Source organism: Atractosteus spatula, chromosome 1, assembly GCF_055471065.1.
Source record: "Atractosteus spatula isolate fAtrSpa1 chromosome 1, fAtrSpa1.hap1, whole genome shotgun sequence".
In the NCBI taxonomy this organism is placed as follows: domain Eukaryota; kingdom Metazoa; phylum Chordata; class Actinopteri; order Semionotiformes; family Lepisosteidae; genus Atractosteus; species Atractosteus spatula.
The window spans coordinates 75,993,338-76,011,322 of NC_142706.1; the positions used below are offsets into that span (position 1 = coordinate 75,993,338).

The window sequence follows — 17,985 nt, forward strand, 5'->3', positions numbered from 1 at the left end:
ACAGTAACAAACTACCATTTCATGATGCTGAGATACTCATGTTCATTTGGTTTGTGCTGTAACTACCAAACAGGTTACATGAACTGAATGGCCTCTCATCTGCCTGTCTTTCTCCTTATATAATTCAGAATATCTGTTACTCAATTAAAGTTCAGTTTCAGAGCCAAAGCCAGACACTGATCTACGACCTAACATACACTGATAGGGTACAAGGGGACAGTATGTCTGCTCTTCTTTAAACACACGCACACAGTCTGGCAATAACAAAGGAGTGATTGTCCAGAGAATGCTGATCCAACCAGGAGAGAGGTCTTATCCCACAGTTCTTGAATCGGTGTCATCTCTCAGCAAAAGAGTTGATCTGTTGGTGAAAACTCTCCCAGACTTGACTTTATACATACAATTTGCATCGTGCTTTGAGGAAACTGCACCCAGTGGTGTGATGGGGGCATAACTTTATTAAAACAATAAAAAAGTGCTCTGCTTCAGTAACTCACAGTTAAGTAAACATCAGTTTTCCCTGTCTCAGTGGAAAGCAAAGCACAGTACAAGAGCTCATGTTGAGTATAAAGTTACTTCATAAATTATATTATATAAGCAGCCCACACATAGGCATTCTGAATGCATTCTCAAAGTTTACAGCTGTTGCCGAAGAGGAGGATACCTCTTCCTTCATCACTCACAACTGCAATACAGAGAGGCCCTGTAGGCAAACTGACACATCCGACAGCTCTGTACAGCTCTGTACGCTGTGATAAAGGTGGGGGCAGTCTCCACTCCTGGTGCTGGAGAGCCCCAAAGCAGTCAGTCTTATAAGTCACCTGTTGCTAAAGATTGGACATTCCTGGGAGTTATGGATGAATTCAGTAAGAAATCTGTTGAATTATGAGAGCTCTAACCCCTTGAGGGCTAAAGGTGACCAACATTTTCATCCCAGATAGTTTCCGAATTACTTAATCCAAGAAATTAACTGATCACTCCAAAGATGTCCACGATCTTTAGAAATGTTTTGATAGCCTATAAAACCTGTCAGGAGCTCTCTAGGACCTGGCCTTGGAGACCGCTGAGCATGGTGTGAGTGATGCCTCCTGGTGGCAGAATCTGGAAACTTAAAAAAATATTAATTCACAGTTGAAGCAATGGGTGTAACTTCTACCTTCATAAACATATATATTTACTGTAGAAATAAATTCACATTTTATTTGCATAGATAAAGTCGACTATTAATTTCAACTGTTCACATATTCAGGGACTCCCACCATGTAAGAAGAGTGATAAGTGCATTTTCAAAAAGAAAGATTTAGCCTTATTTAAAGAATAATTTAGAAAATAGAATAATGTATAATAAAAGATCACAGTATTTGTTCAGAAGTCTTCTGCAGATTCTCACACAAATTCAGTCTGTATCCTGTTTCACAGCCTGGTCTTATTTTTTGTGCAAAACTGTTTTTCAGGTGAGATTTTCCGACCTTGTCTTATCCAGAGCTCATGCAGTGTACTGCAGCTCCAAGACAGTCTTCACAGTGTCAGCCACGTCAGTCAAGCTTCGAATCTCTTTTCCTTTGTGCCCTCGCGTGTCCTGTGATGTGGGTTTTGGCTCTCCGGCAGCACAGGCAAGCTCTCCTCTGGGGAGCCCCCCTACGCGGGGCCATCAGTAGCCTTCACAGTGGAGGGACGAAGCCTCTGGCAGACTGCACCTGCTCGTCGATGGCGGCAGGCACGGCCAGGCCGAAGCCTCAGTGACGCGGCACGAGGCGCTCGTGGGAGTGGGCGGGTCCGAGCTCAGCAGGGCGCTCCCACCCTCGGGCAGCAGGGCAGCAGTCGAGGACGAGCGGTACACCCTGATCTTCTGCACCAGCAGCGTGGAGCAAAGCAGGGCCATCGCCAGGATCAGGAAGGACAGCACCCACACTGAGGAAAGACAGGACAACGCCAATCAGCTCCCGGCTCTCTCGCAGAGCAGCGGGGGGGTGTTCAGGCGGGCTTCAGTGCAGCCTGCTTCTGGTTTAGCAAACGCCAGCACTCTTTAACAGAGAAAAGCTTCCTCTTTAGGAGGCAGAGGGCACTGGAGGGCCAGCAGAGTGCGGGAGTGTGGGATGGGAGGGCGGGAGGGCAGGAGGGGTAGAGAGTGGGCGTGCTGTGTCTTAAAGGTGACAGCGCCAGGTTCTTCCTGGGCTAGAACAGCCCTCGGGTCTCCTGTCAAGGACAGCAGGCCATTAGCTGTAGGTGGGAGTACAGCTGCTGCATGCTGAGAATATAATGGATATCAGAGTGGAGCAGATTCTATTAAAGGTATCAAGCACAGTTCCACTGGCTTGGCATAACACCTTCAGAGAATGTGCAGAGAACGGCATTCTAAGAGTGGGGTATGGAGTTTACAAGCATGACCACAGATAGGGCCATTTTGGAGTATTTCTTGACAGTAAAATGTCTCATTATACAAGAGTGCTGCAATATACCTTGGGAGTTGGATCTGTGGGATTGCCTGAGGTATCTACAGGGCAGTTGTATAGTTTATATAGGAGATCTTGCAGGGTACTTGCATTACAGTCGTCAGAACTGCCCTAGTAATTTGGCGACACGTTGCGGTTCAGGTTTTTAAAGCACAGCTAATCTTTTATTATCATTACAAAAGGGAATAACTGCTTCTGTCTGCTAGCTTACATATTATGCCAAACAGGTTTGCTTGTATAAATGGCTTGAGTTTTAAAACTAAAATGAAAATTAGAACATTACAATTATAAAAAACAATGTAGGAAGGATTTAAATGTTATCACAACAATTGTTTCAGAGCTAAAAACTGAACAAATCCTTTGTTTTAAGGAGATTCTGGAGCTGCTTTCCTTTTAGATTATCATCACCTTTCTTCCCAGGCTAAGAACAGTTTTAAAAAAGGGAGTGACCATGAAGGTCATAAGCCAGCAGCTATATCACCCTGCAGCTCACAACTGTCAGCCCACTGAAGCTCAGCAGGTGTGAGCCTGGTCAGTACCTGGGTGGGAGACCTCCTGGGAAAGCTGAGGTTGCTGCTGGAAGGTGTTAGGTAGAGGTCTTCGTGGGGCCAGTAGGGGGGCGCTCACCTTGCAGTCTGTGTGGGTCCTAATGCCACAGTATAGTGACGGGGACACTATACTGGAAAAAAGGTGCCGTCCTTTGGGTGAGATGTAAAACCGAGGTCCTGGCTGTCTGTGGTCATTAAAAATCCCAGGGTGTTTCTCAAAAAGAGTAGGAGTGTCACTCCGGTGTCCTGGCCAAATTTCTCCCTGGCCTTTACCCATCATAGCCTCCTAATAATCCCCATCTGTGAACCGGCTTCATCACTCTGTTCTCCTCCCCACTGATACTGGGGAGTAATAGTGTGATGTGTGCTGGACAAGGGCACGCTGAGAACAGTGCGAGTATAGTTTTCTTACCAAGGAGGGGGAGTCTGTAGACCTTAGTGAGATCATCTGTCTCCTAAAAGAGCAAAGGCAGATAGCAGTCAGTCAAGGAAGAAAACACAGGTAGTGTATGGCCAATATTGCAGTGTAATCCATGATCAAGTAAATAGATTCGCAGGTACATTGCTTTCTCATACCAGGGCTGTCCAGTTTGAATTTACCCCTACATCCCTAATTCATGACCTCCCTTCCCTCCTCCAGCAGTAAACCAAATCTCCTTCCTCAGGGAACACCAGCTTTTGCATGCTTTCATTATAATTTCTTATTTATGTGGTTGACACTCTTATCTAAAGCACCTTTCATTTGCACCCATCTACACACACTGAATACAGGTACAACAGTATTGACTAACCTGGGATTTGAACTGGCAACCTTCCAGGTACAAGTCCTGAACCCTGATCTCTACTAACCTCATGTCTACTAAGCTCATGTCAAATATCTAATTCCCCCAGTGAGCAAGCCCTTCAGGTCACTGCCCTGTACATGCCCGGGTTGTGGGTGCCTACAGGGTGGGAAGAGCTCTCTCCTCTTGCTAGGGCTTCGGAAGAACAGGGGCACCCTAACGATAATGAGCTGTGACTCTTTCCTGATTATTTAAGGTGCAGCGAAGACCTCTAGTGGTCTGAAGTAGAAAAGCAACTATGTGCACAGATACAGATGAGGAAAGACAGAGGCACCATTTAGGTCTTCATGTCAAAGCTATGCCCACTTTCACATTATGTGCCAGCTGGACCCGTTATAAAACACACAGGAGATTTCTGTGTCATACATGTCTAGACAAGAACGGAATGTTTATACTGCAGAGATCTTTCTTTTTTAAATTATTCACAGCAAAATGACTACAAATGTGGTTCTGCCCACCACACTCTGCTGTCACTGGTCATACTGGGAATGACTCCCTCCCAACAACCCCCCACCCCAATCTGCACACCTCTGAAAGCTGTGAGGAAACCAGCACACCCATCGCAACACAGGGAGAGCATGCAAACACCACACACACAGACACCCACGTGGGAATCAAACCCAGGGCCCTGGATATTTGAGGCAGAGACACGGTCTCCATGCCAGAGCTGACAAGGCATCATTTCAGCATTTACCACATTAGCTACGAGGTCCAGAATTTGAAAGAACCTTTTCAAAGAATTGTATTTGTATTCAATTAGTTTCATGCAGAGCACATTGACCTAAAGCACATTCAACTGAGAGGAAACAGTTGAACAGGATTATATATACTGAAAGAGCCCTGAAAGACATATCAGTTAGCAGGACCTGGCTCTTCCTTGGAGTCTGTGTGTTTATGGCTTTTACCTCCCCTCTAAAGTGCTTTGGCGGGAATATAAACAATCAAATTGGGCAAAAAAGTGAGATAACTGACCTTCTCCCATCTAGCCACATTAAGAATTCACATTCAGTTCTGAATCTCATGTGAGGGTGGCTGGGAAGAGCAGAAAAAATGCCTTGCTCCCCGCTGATGGCTCACTGGCGCCTGGCCTACTGCAACGTGTGTCTGTATGTTTGTGTCACAGTGGAACTTACCAGGAAAGTGACTGGCTGGTTCTTCAGACAGGAGGCCTTGTCTTTCTCCAGGAACCTCCTCAGAGAGCTAATACTGCAGTTACTGAACACTGTGCTCTGGCCTAACCTGGAAATGCAGCAAAGGAAACAGTCGTGTGAGCCTGTGTTTGATAGTGTTCACCAGTGACCCCAATCCCGCTCCCCCAGCACCCCTCAGTCTCCACCAGCGACCCCAATCCCCCTCCCCCAGCACCCCTCAGCCTCCACCAGCGACCCCAGTCCCGCTCCCCCAGCACCCCTCAGTCTCCACCAGCGACCCCAGTCCCGCTCCCCCAGCACCCCTCAGTCTCCACCAGCGACCCCAATCCCGCTCCCCCAGCACCCCTGTCTCCACCAGCGACCCCAATCCCCCTCCCCCAGCACCCCTCAGTCTCCACCAGCGACCCCAATCCCCCTCCCCCAGCACCCCTCAGTCTCCACCAGCGACCCCAGTCCCCCTCCCCCAGCACCCCTCAGTCTCCACCAGCGACCCCAATCCCGCTCCCCCAGCACCCCTCAGTCTCCACCAGCGACCCCAGTCCCCCTCCCCCAGCACCCCTCATTCTCCACCAGCGACCCCAGTCCCCCTCCCCCAGCACCCCTCAGTCTCCACCAGCGACCCCAGTCCCGCTCCCCCAGCACCCCTCAGTCTCCACCAGCGACCCCAATCCCCCTCCCCCAGCACCCCTCAGTCTCCACCAGCGACCCCAGTCCCCCTCCCCCAGCACCCCTCAGTCTCCACCAGCGACCCCAATCCCGCTCCCCCAGCACCCCTCAGTCTCCACCAGCGACCCCAGTCCCGCTCCCCCAGCACCCCTCAGTCTCCACCAGCGACCCCAGTCCCCCTCCCCCAGCACCCCTCAGTCTCCACCAGCGACCCCAGTCCCGCTCCCCCAGCACCCCTCAGTCTCCACCAGCGACCCCAATCCCCCTCCCCCAGCACCCCTCAGTCTCCACCAGCGACCCCAGTCCCCCTCCCCCAGCACCCCTCAGTCTCCACCAGCGACCCCAATCCCGCTCCCCCAGCACCCCTCAGTCTCCACCAGCGACCCCAATCCCGCTCCCCCAGCACCCCTCAGTCTCCACCAGCGACCCCAATCCCGCTCCCCCAGCACCCCTCAGTCTCCACCAGCGACCCCAGTCCCGCTCCCCCAGCACCCCTCAGTCTCCACCAGCGACCCCAGTCCCCCTCCCCCAGCACCCCTCAGTCTCCACCAGCGACCCCAGTCCCCCTCCCCCAGCACCCCTCAGTCTCCACCAGCTCTCACAGCTCTCACCCAGTGCCCTTACCCTGTGAACGTGCTGAGCAGGCACTTGCCGCTCCAGGACGGGCACTGGCAGCTCCTGCCCGGCTCGTTGTCGTGGTGCATCTCCAGATTGTGCCCCATCTCGTGTGCCACGATCTCGGCCAGCTCCCAGGCGCTGACCCCAGGGCTCTGTTCACAGAGAGACAGTCACCACCGGCAGCACACAGCTCTGTCCCACACCAAGGCAGCGCCAGATTGTCTTCATTTTGTCTTTCATATTAAAAAGGTTGCGCATCTTAAGCATTTCCCACAAATTCCTTCTTTAACATTCCTTTCTTTTTTTTGCAGGCTAGAAACTTTCAAATAAACTGCAAAATTACATAAGCCCAGTATTTATAAAATAAATAGGGGGCTTTGTTGCATTTTAAGTTTGATGCATTCTTTATTCTTTTAGAAAAATTGTCAGTAATAGCAAATTTCCATTAAACACCATATGAATACAGGAGTAACATTAACAGCCGATCATTAATATTCATTAACACCTCTGTTATCTTTGTGCAAACAGAAAGGTGTATGGATCTGTCAGTGTGCAGTACTGTGAGCACAGACAAACAGGTGGACACACAGATTGACATATATTCCTGTACGTGTAATTCTATCTTTCTGTACAATGCATAGTGGTCCTATAGAGCCACTGTAGTCCAGCAGGTCACCCGTAAACCTTCTATTTATAAAGACTTAAACCAGTTGGATTAATTTAGGAAGTTAATTGGTTCAATTAAGTGGCCAAAGAGCTTTAGGATCTAGGGGTCTTCGTTACAAGTTGTCTCCAAGCTACATAATTAAACACCTCACCCGCTTCAGGGGTCAGAATGAAATAGTTCCACATGTGTAGAAATGGATGATTTAAGGGGGACCCATAATCCCTGCAGGACTGGGGCTCCCCGGGCCCAGGGTAAGCCAACCCCAATTGGTGACATCCCCGTAATAAAGCCATATCTTACCTGGGCCAGTCCTCCACTCTGGCTGGAGGAGCACATGGTACCCAAGAGGCCTTCTCCCAGGACTTTCCCTTTAAACCTCCTGCCGCTGGAGAGAGAGGAGGACACGTCAGGCCTTGTCCCGGCCCACAGAGGCAGAGGGAGACCATGGACTCCAGGACGTAACACTGTTTAATCCCAGACCGCGGGGCTCAGCCCCTCTCCCCGGAGACACGTGCGGTCAGATTCACAAATCAGCAGGCCCCTCCTGTGAGCATCACACTGCACAGCGCTTTGGTCTTAACAGACTGAGCTCAGAGCCCGAGATCCTCCAACAAAGAGCCACTTTCAGACCTACTAAGACCAATCAGCCGCAGGCTCCAGCTGCCTCACATGAAGCATTAGAGTGATCGTTTAATAACTGTAATTGTAACTGTAATTGTAGTAATTATCCCAGGCTCTTGGTAAGATTAAGCCACTCCACAGATTTCTCCCCAGTAGGACAATTATACATAATACACTAACCAGGACCCCTGTGCTTCAAAAGAGGGTAAACTGCACCTCTGCTTAAGAGGAACTTCCCTGTTCCCAGCAGTATTAAGCGGCCTGTCTGACGCACATGCCATATTTGTCCAGCAGGGGTCACCCACCACTGCTCTGTACCTGATGAGCTGGGCGTTGTCGTGAGGCACCCTGGGCAGCAGGTCTTCCTCTCTCCAATACAGGAAGTTCTTCAGGGTCTCAGTGGTGGAAAAATCCACAGTGACTTTGTCCCCCTCTGTCCACACCTCTGTGCCCACCAGCCACACGTTGATGCCCACTTGACTGTAGATCTAGCACCACACCGCAGGGAAAACACACACACACATGGTTAGACACCATACGCCACACCACCCGCACACCCTACAGGCACCTAAACCTCAGACCGAAACATCCGAAGAGCACCGACTAGCTATCAAAAGAAGATTAATCTTTCTGCCATTAGCTACACAGTCCTCTGCAGGGCCTGGCTGTAGGCAAAATGCCTGTCACATGGCTCATGTCCACTCGACTCTTCTAGCTCACACAGGCTGCCCTGATTTTGCCCTCACTGATTGTGGCGCTGTGAGCCCTGATGCACAACCTCCTCTGAGCTGCTCTGTCCTGAAGGAGCCACCTGAAGATGTCTCGGGAGCTGGGAGGGGTCCTGTCTGAGGTGTAATGCCCTACCTGTTTCAGGTGGTGTGCCAGCGTTATCAGCTTCCACTGGGTCCTTCTCTTGTCACCATGCTGCCTTCGAAACTGCAAAGAGAAACCTGTGTGCATCAGCCAGCATGAATCTGTGTCCAAATTAAACACTCAGACATTAAACAATCTACCCTGCTCTGCCTTCGCCTCTGTATCAACACAGGACATTAAACAATATACTGTTTGAACTTCACTGTACTTGAACTTCAATCTAAATTGAAAAACTTGGGGGTGATATTTGATTCAGGCTTGACTTTCGACCCACATGTGCAACACATCATTAAAACATCTTTCTTTCACCTCAGAAATATCACTAGACTATGTCCTATGTTGTCGCTAACTGTGGCTGAAAAGCTGATCAACACATTTGTGTTCTCCTGAATTGACTACTGTAATGCTCTACTTGCTGGGGTTTCTAAATCTACATTGAACAAACTCCAGTATGTCCAAAATTCAGCAGCCAGAATCCTGACCAGGTCTAGTGCAAGTGTTCACATTACTTCTATCCTGGAGTCCTTGCACTGGCTTCCTGTCAAATTCCGTGTAGACTTTAAAATCCTCATGCTCACCTATAAGGCTCTGCATGGCTTGACACCTCAGTACCTGTCTGAGCTATTATCGCCCTACTCCCCACCTCGCAACCTTCGCTCTTCTAATTCTGCTCTCCTTACTGTTCCCCAAGCCCGTCTACATTGTATGGGTGACAGGGCCTTCTCCTGTTATGCCCCCAAGCTCTGGAACTCTTTGCCCAAGGATATCAGAGAGTCACCTTCGCTAAACTCCTACAAATCCAGACTCAAAGCCCTCTTCTTTAGAAGAGCCTTTACTGAACTGGTTCCATTCTTTACCCCTCTGCTCCTACTGAATTCAGTGCCTCCATCTACTGTCTCCTCTCACTGTGCATTCTCATTGTGCATATCTTGTGTATTTTTTTTATTGTTGTTGTCATTCTGTAAAGAGCTTTGAGAAGCCACCTTTAAAGGCGTTATAAAATAAAGTTTATTATCATATAATATACCCCACGCTGCCTTCACCTCTATAGAAATCACTGTGTTGTATCAATATTCTTCACTTATTTCAAACCCAAAGGCAAAAGAGTATCCAGAAGACACAACATAGCACTTTCAGTGTGCACTGATTGTATATTAAACTGTATATGCAAAGAAAACTCAGCATGATAAAATTTATATGAACATTCCTTGAAAACAGCAACATCTACTTGACAGTCAGAATCTAAGGTATATCTTCTGTAGTGAATGGATTTATTTGTAACAGAAAGTACTGATGAGGTGTGAATGACTCTTCCAAGAAAGAGAGACACCTAAAAGTCCGAAAGCTAGAGGTTGGGAAAGTGAGAGGTCTGAGGACACTACTGAGGTGCCAGGATACTACTAATACAGGCACTTTAGAAAGACTTACCTCTTCATGGTCAGCCACCAGGAACAGCTCAATACCCCACTTCGGGTCCAAGCCCTGCAGTGATATGAGAATTAACTCTGGCATGATGTTACAGAGCAGAAATGAAGAGAGGTCAAGTCTCAAAGAATGTGATCACCTATGTTTACACGCTGTCCTGCCACTGTTGGGTAACTTCAGACAAACTCTACCACAGTGAACTACGAACAATATTTCATCGGTGTGGATCATTCTTAACAAAAGCTCTCACTGAGCTCTGACTAAACAATGTGATGGGTCCTCATCCAGGCAGAGCTGCTAAAGCTGTTCCTCTCAGCAGAAAAGCAATACAAACACAATCCTGCGATCATGGCACCTGTCACGTAGCTGTGAGGACAAGAGGTTATGTACATTTACTGAGGCTGTGGCTGCCATGAGCAGCCCCTCTGTACTCCATCACCCCTGTATTGACTTCACTCCCAGCGGTGCAATCCGTCACAGCTCATGTCTCAGGCCCTGGGTGGATTAGCAGAAATACTGCCTTTCCTGTTCAAAACGCGTTCTGAACAAATGTGCTGAAAATAAATCATATTTGTAAATATAGTCATTTGTAAATATTCTGACGTTTCCAACAGAACGGACAGGATGAACGGCTCTGTAGGCCCGTGAGCCGTGCAGGCAGACTCACAGCATCAGGACGGGGGGGTCCGGTGCCAGGCGTAGGAGAGGGGTCCCTGGATCGTTTCCTCCTTTTCAGGCGAGTCCTGGTGAGCGTGTGCCTGGGGCCCCCATGGGTTTCAGGGGTCACTGTGTAGCTGCGCTCCCCAAGCCTGAGAGAGCCACTGGAAGGGACACACATGAACACAGGAACTTTAGCAGCCCACAGAGCGGCTCACACCCCCACGACTCTGCAGCAGAAGCATTCAGCACAATGCCCAAGTTAAACAAATACTGCAAGAGGGCAACGCGCTGAAAACAAGTGCTGCTTTCTGCTGAACTGATACAGATCCTTAGTGCTCACATTGGTCATGGTCTGATGTTAAAAACAATGACACAGTAGGGAACACAGAGAGAAACACTAGCTTTTTAAAGGTGAAGAATAAAGGAGCTCCGGTATGAAAGTCACATGTATCTTTTTTTTCTAATCTGAGGATAATTAGAGCTTTAATCCTCTTCCGAGGAAAATTCTGAGGACGACAAAAAAGCCGGGAATCCGGTCTGTCGGCTTGCGGAGTCACGCAAGGGTGCCGCTGGCTGGTGCCCTGCAGAGCCCCGCTGGCGCCCCCTGGGCAGAGGGACTGCGCGAGACCGTGGCAGCGCAGGCACACGGGGCAGCCCGACACGCAGTCAAAACGGCGCAGCCCGATCTTCGGCTGCTCCACATCCTACCCTCCACTCACCTGAAGCCCTGGCAGGAGCACAGGGAGACAGAGGAGTCCCGAGCCCCCTCCACCCAGCCGGTGTAGCAGCAATGATCCTGGGGGCGGACAGAGACAGCACTGAGCCCACTTCCTTTGAAACACCAGATCAAATGCCCAGCAAACGTCCGGCTGGCACTCTTAAGTGTTTCTGGGTAACGCACACACATCAGGTTTAAGCCCCTAGATCTGTTTTGTAAGACCACTTTGATTTCTGACTCTGACTCTTTGGTACAAGGTTGGAACGGTTATGAACCAGACCTCCAGTTCCTGCCCCTGTGCCAGTGATTACTGTGTGCCGGTGCTGTTGCAGGGCTGCTTCGAACACAGACGTCGGACAGAAAGGAAATATGAAGAGCACACCTACTGGAACAGCAAAATCCCTGGGCTTCAGACTTCCATTTTAATTTTTAATTTAATTTTAGACTGACACTTTGTAATAGTGTCTAGTGCCTGGGATTTCCTGGGATGAGTTACATGGTCACAGCTGTTTATTAAAGTTAAGATTAGGTTTAGGATGAAGCTTTTTTGTCCGGTGCTGAATATGGTGGTACAGTAACTCCAGGATTCACCCAGAAGCACCAGCAATACAAGATTTTACCTTTAACAAACATATACATGTGTGTATTTGGATACAGCCAGCATAACTTACAAATATCTCCTTGGCAGGTTATTTAAGTAAGAAACATTATTAAAACCAATTCCTGGTTTAGATAAGCCAGGAGACAGGATAGTGTACCATATTAGGAAATCTCAGCTGCTGAAGCTCTGGTACCATTGACAATGAACAAATTTTAAAACCAGCTCAGAAGCTGTTCAATACCATTAGAATCCCTACCGTGTGATCACGTCGCTCGGACACAAAGTCCCCTCGCTCATAGTAGTGCTCAGTGTATCCCTCGGACAGCAGATCCCTTTGAAAGGAACACAACGTGTGCTTAATAACACCTCTGCTCACACAATACTGTGGTTTAACATCATGAATTCCTTGGTATATCATGTGCCCCTGAATTACTCTATTCCAGGCTCAAGAATTGTTTTCTTTTTTCCCTGTGCTAAGACGTGGTATTCACAGGGCAGCATATCACCATAACTTCATCAAACCTCCTTTCTAACGTTGTTCAATAACATTCATGGTGTATTTTCTCATATACATGCAATGTGTTTGAATTGTGAACAGAGCTTGATAAAGAACGTTCCGTAGATATCCTATTACTCATCAGTTTACTATCAGTTCATTGAATCTATAGAATCTTAATAAAACATTTGTAGATATTCCATGCTGTAAAGAGAAGAAAGAAAACACAACATTTCGGCCGTGGAGACTTCTTCAGGTGTCAGGTGTCAGGTGTCAGGTGTCAGGTGTCAGGTGTCAGGCTCACACCTGAAGAAGGCTCCACAGCCGAAACGTTGTGTTTTCTTTCTTCTCTTTACAGCTGGAATAAACCTTTACCTGTTCCTCTGCAGCCTACGCATGCTGACGCAGCTCCCAACTTGAACTATTTGTAGATATTCACTAGTGATGAGACGGGGTTTGGGATAGTATGAACATTGATGTGTTGGTAGAGATATTTTGTTACATCTTTAGTGTATCAGATGATAGTAAATTAATATAATAGAATATCTATTAAACCAATCTCTATACAACTTGAACTACTGACTACAGAATTGTCTATTTTGTTGCATTTAAACATGCCACAATAATCATATTTAATTTAAATGTGTTTCACAGGCTGCACATCGATTGTGTCAGTCCTGTTTGAAAGTATTCTTCTCACTGTTTTAATTAATAACAAGCACATGTTCACGTTTCCTTCCACCAGTACAGTATAGCGCAGCCATGAAGTTATACAGAACCACTTCTAATCCTTCTGCATTGTGAGGACACCGTTGCTAAAATCACTGAACGCGTGTTTTAAAAAGTATCTTGGTAATCTTGATATCTTGCCTATCAAAGCCGCTGATACTTTGTGAGGTCTTGGAGGACACCTCCAGAGCCCAGCTGTAACGAGGAATGTTTTATTGGTCTGCTAATGCTCTTCCTAGGAACACTGCCATCTGCGTCGTTCTACAATCTGACAACGGGCGTGAGGTGCAGGACTCACTGCTGAGGATGCAGGCACAGGATGTGGAGTTTTTAATTAAAAAAACGTTTCAGAGGGAAGACAGCAATCCCTGTTCTGCTTCACCTCTGCTACTCTGACTGAAGCTGCTCCATGACAGTGAGCCCCTCTCACCTCCCTGTGCTGCTTCTTCTGTACTCCAGCTCCTCCGATCTCCACAGAGCGGCTGTGCCGATTCTCTGCAGGAGCTCCTGACCGCCCCCTGCTCTCACCCATGACTAACTTCTCAATGAACATCCCTGAACATGTTTTGTTATTGACTGTCATTGCCCAGGAATGTGTACAGTTTTACAAGCAGAGCTAGTGCTGAGTCCTGTTGGACTTCAGCCCTTTGCATTTATCATTTCTAAACCAGGCGAGCCAAGTACTGGAATCAGCACACAGGAAGTGTTTTTGTCTAAGGTTACCCTTTTGTAATCCAATCATCTGCCGTTAAAAGACTTCAGTGGAATAGTAATTCAGGACAAACAGTGTAATTACTTGTTTCCAATGTAATCTCCCCAGCTGATATCAAATTATATTGTTTTATCACGTTTCATTATCATGTATGGCCAAACCACAGAAGTGAAACTGAAATGTAATGCAATATGATATTTTAACACATAGACACAGTCCTAACCCACTGATCAATAGTTTGAATCTGGGATTTCTATACATTTAGTTCTACCATTTACAGAAAAGTCACACTCACTGCTTGATAACAATCTGTATGAGGTGACAGGCCTACTTAATGCCTTTACTATTTCTTGTCCAGACAACTTTATGAAATAACCCATCTGTCTAGAGAGCTGCTATTTTGTTCCTACAACAGATACTTGTTTTGGTGATGTCTGGGTGTTCAGGGTTTCAGATACCTGAGATATGCTTCAAGGGGAGAAGAGCTGAGGCAGTTTCTCACATTCGACTCTGTACGGAGAGTCACGGCACTCTGACCCAACAGGTATGGCCTTACCTGGAGATTCATTTAATCGGTTCTCGTTTCTATCTTCTATATATATGAATTATGTTGGCACGAGCAAAAACAGACTGTCTTACAGAGCATAAGAGGGCCTGGAGTGAGAGCCGACTGCGTCCTCCATTAAAACCAAGGCTCCCATCACACAGTACTGACAGAAGGAGACTCAATACACTTCTTTGAGCCAGTCTTTTCACATACATGATATTGCAATGACAGCTGGGTGAACAATTAAAAAAAAAAACTTCCTAACTTTCAGTCATGCAGAGCCCGTGGGCTTCCTGTAAGGCAGCCCAGGAGTGACAGACGGGGGGCTGTTAGGAGGCTGCCCAGGCCTGTACACCTGTGTGAGAGGCCCGGGGAGGCGTGCGGAGAAGAGTGCTCACCGAGTCTTGAAAAGGTGCACAGTGTGGTTCTGTCCGGAGATCAACATCGCCAGCCGGACTCTCTCTGGAAACCGCTTCTGCTCGCCAGGCGTTAAGACATACAAGGCGCACTAATTAATACAGTACGTTTTCAAACGCAAAAATAAAAGTACATTTTCGAGGTAATGCTGCATTACTGAACGAGAGGCACAACGTCTTCTTTCTGTTTTTACCTCCGGCTCGGACCAGTAACTCTGCTCGGTCACAATTTCCGCCGTCTCCACGGAGCCCCCGGCGCGCCGCCGCCCCGGCCACCGGCACCCGCTCGCTGCAACACGGAGGAAGGGGCGTCAGACCCCGGCGGGACACAGCCCGGGAAGCGGCAGGACATCCCCACGATACAACACTTACTGATCGGATTAGCACTGATAATAAAGCGGAAATCCGCCTTGCGCTCAGTGCAGTGCGGTGATTAATACACTGTACCGAGTACTAGCGCCGCTGGTGCAGCGTAGAGCAGTAGCTGGGATAGTTCAGTGGAATATCCGACTGCATGAATGTAAGTCGCTTTAGATAAAAAGCTTCAGATACATCAATTAGAAACGTTACTATTCTTGCTCATTTGAAGTATTTTTGCCGTATTGTTCTAAAATCAATACAGTTTTCACCATTTCTTCCAGACTGTAAACAATTGCTTGTAAAACCAAAGCAATCCCGAATACAAACAAGGTTAAAGAAATTGCATTTAAAATTGTTCACCGGTTTTATCCGTTAAACGGCAACTTTCTAGATTCAAATTTGAACAAGATGGTTTACAGTGTGTGTGTGCAAAAAGAACTCTGACGCATTTTGTCACCTGTGTACAATACACACAGGTTTTGCTTTGGATAGACTTGCAGAACTATCTTTAAGCATTACAATCTGAATGTTAGATTTAAGGAGTTTGATATGTTATATGTTGTAAAATGTAATACAGAAAACATGTATTTACATATAAATCTGTCAGTTACAAAGATTGCGTTACTCCCTCCTTTAATGCCTTTAGCGGAATGCAGTATTATGTGAACTCCATTAAAAACCTGAAAAATAACAAAGCAAAAAAAAAACACAACTGATGTATTTGAATTTTTTAACTTACTGTGGCGGCGTATTGTTTTGTGTTTTGTTTTTGTTCACTCATCTTTTTGGGATACTGTTTTCTCTCTTTTGTATTATTGGATGTTAAATAAAAGTTTTGGGAACAAAAAACAGTGTATCCAAGCCTACGCAACACTGTGAAAACAATTGTACTGCGTTGTTGTTTTTTCCAGGTATCTGCTGTTTCTTTTTTTTTTACTTCACTTAATAATAAGGTTTCTCGAAAACGTTGTGCTATACGTACTCGAACACAATGCGTGAGGAATGTCCGTGTTTGACTGGCACGTGGCGTATGCGCGTGTTCTGTTATGGGAAATTCGCCATTCCGCGCGTGAACTAGGCTCGCAGCATCAGAGATGCTGTCAGCTCGCTCTCCGCCTCGCCCGGCTCCTTCATAGGGAACTATATAATCATGCCCATATAACAGGCAGCCTTATTCCTATAAATATAACTTGCATTTGATTAAAATGTGTGATAGACTCATAGGTATTGATTATGTTTCTAAGGTGTTTCCCAACTCTGTCACACTTATTTGCAAACAAGCTCTGAATACGCAGCCTGAAACAGACCACTACAGATTAACACCTTTTAGGCGAAACGATATTTGTTCAAATAAGCGTTTGTCCGACCGAATAAGAGAGGTTGAATTTGAGACTATACACGCATGTAGATCTAGCAAAACAAATCACCTTGCTACTCACCTGCACTGAGGACTGTGACAGCGATCAGCATCTCAGTTAACACCCTTGTGTTCATGGTGCTCAGCTGTACTGCCTGGGCGCTTGATCGCAATATTTTTATACATCGTGTCTGATTCTCAGGAAGCCCAAGTCCCGCCCTCAGGGTGTAGTTCCTAGAAAGAGCAAAACACGTCGAGAGAGGACAAGTATGTTTGTTTCCTTAAGGGCACTTCTGGGTCGGAGTCCTGTTTTTTGGAGACTGGGTTTTGGCAAACTGTGAAGGTCAAAGTCACCCCCAAGCCAGGAGTACACAAAATGCAAATCAGTTCATCAGTGTGGAAGCCGGTATTCCCACGCGTTCTAAGTATAAAGCGTGTGTTAGGTATAATGCCGTTTTGTGTTATAAGCTAGATGTTATAAAAATGACAACTTTTGAACGCAGGTGAAACACTCCATTGTGGTGTCGCTTGATGCCGCAGAATAGTTTGTGTCCATGGTCCCGCTATCGTCTGCACCCCGGGCGACACACAGGGAGACGTTCATTCAGGAAATGTGTTTTTTCAACGGTTTCTTGTAAATTGATCTACATTGTTTAACCATTGATTTTGAATATATTAGGTTTTCTTTTCTTAAACTTTGTGGTGGAGTTTTGCAATCTATCAACATACCGTACATGATAAGCGCTGGGCTTATTCTGTGTGATTGGAATGTCCTGTTTGCTGTAGAGGCTCTATGAGCTGTTCTGATTATGGTGAACAATACAAATAGTTTTATTAGTAGCAGTAACAGTGGGAGGATTTATTGGCGCTTAGAATTCCGATTGTGGAGACCTACAAACACCTCACCTGTTCTCGCGTACACTGAGAGAAATGACTTAGCATCTCGTTCACGTAAACCCTGTTTACAAGCCCAAAATCATTCTGTTGTTGACTTCTCTTTGAGTTATTATATTGATGCCAATGGATGAGTGCTCTTCGGCTAGCTAGTTCTGTGTTTTCGAAGACGACAAACTGCTGACCGGCATCCATGTGCGGAGTTTTTTTTTTTTGCTAATATGAAAAGCATGAATGGATTTGTAGTTTTTCGCAAACCCGTTACTCATACACAGAGCTGTGGGTGTGTTCCTCCGGGAACTACAAGTAGCTACTTCCGCTCTTTCTGACCATCGCGAGGATCCGTCGCCATGGTTACCGCAAGACGCAAAACGCTCGGAGAGGTCTTGGCGTCCGCAGCTGCGACTCAGCCGCGTTGGTCGTTTAAGTAAAAAAGTATTAGTCTCACAAACGCAGCTGCCATCAACCGTGTTAGATTTTTTAAGGATACAAGGTGTTCTTTAATCAGAACGATATACTGTACAGAAATGCGCTTTCCCGAATCGTACTGAAGCATCAAAAAGTTAGCAAATACCCAACTTTCGGAACAGAACTAACGTTACTGCTTTCAAGCGAAGTGAATTTTGCTCAG

General features: G+C 46.9%; 1 protein-coding gene across 1 annotated transcript; it reads right to left on the reverse strand.

The window, feature by feature from the left end:
* Positions 1-443: 443 nt before the first annotated feature.
* LOC148842029 (snake venom metalloproteinase atroxlysin-I-like) lies at positions 444-16,597 on the reverse strand. The gene is made up of 14 exons (XM_088913204.1): positions 16,543-16,597; positions 14,938-15,032; positions 14,726-14,802; positions 12,100-12,175; positions 11,244-11,320; positions 10,532-10,685; positions 9,868-9,921; positions 8,431-8,502; positions 7,885-8,054; positions 7,246-7,330; positions 6,285-6,430; positions 4,977-5,082; positions 3,414-3,456; positions 444-1,911 (listed from the first exon to the last, which is right to left on the reverse strand). Exons 1-14 carry the CDS (start codon positions 16,595-16,597, stop codon positions 1,652-1,654), a joined length of 1,470 nt encoding a protein of 489 aa, XP_088769330.1. The 3' UTR covers positions 444-1,651.
* Positions 16,598-17,985: the final 1,388 nt, after the last annotated feature.

Coding starts and splice junctions, on each gene's coding strand:
- LOC148842029 (XM_088913204.1), bottom strand. CDS start 16,597: ATGAACACAAGGGTGTTAACTGAGATGCTGATCGCTGTCACAGTCCTC. Junction 15,033..16,542: donor TGTCACAGTCCTCAGTGCAG/GTGAGTAGCAAG, acceptor TCCGTGTTGCAG/CGAGCGGGTGCCGGTGGCCG. Junction 14,803..14,937: donor GTTACTGGTCCGAGCCGGAG/GTAAAAACAGAA, acceptor CCTGGCGAGCAG/AAGCGGTTTCCAGAGAGAGT.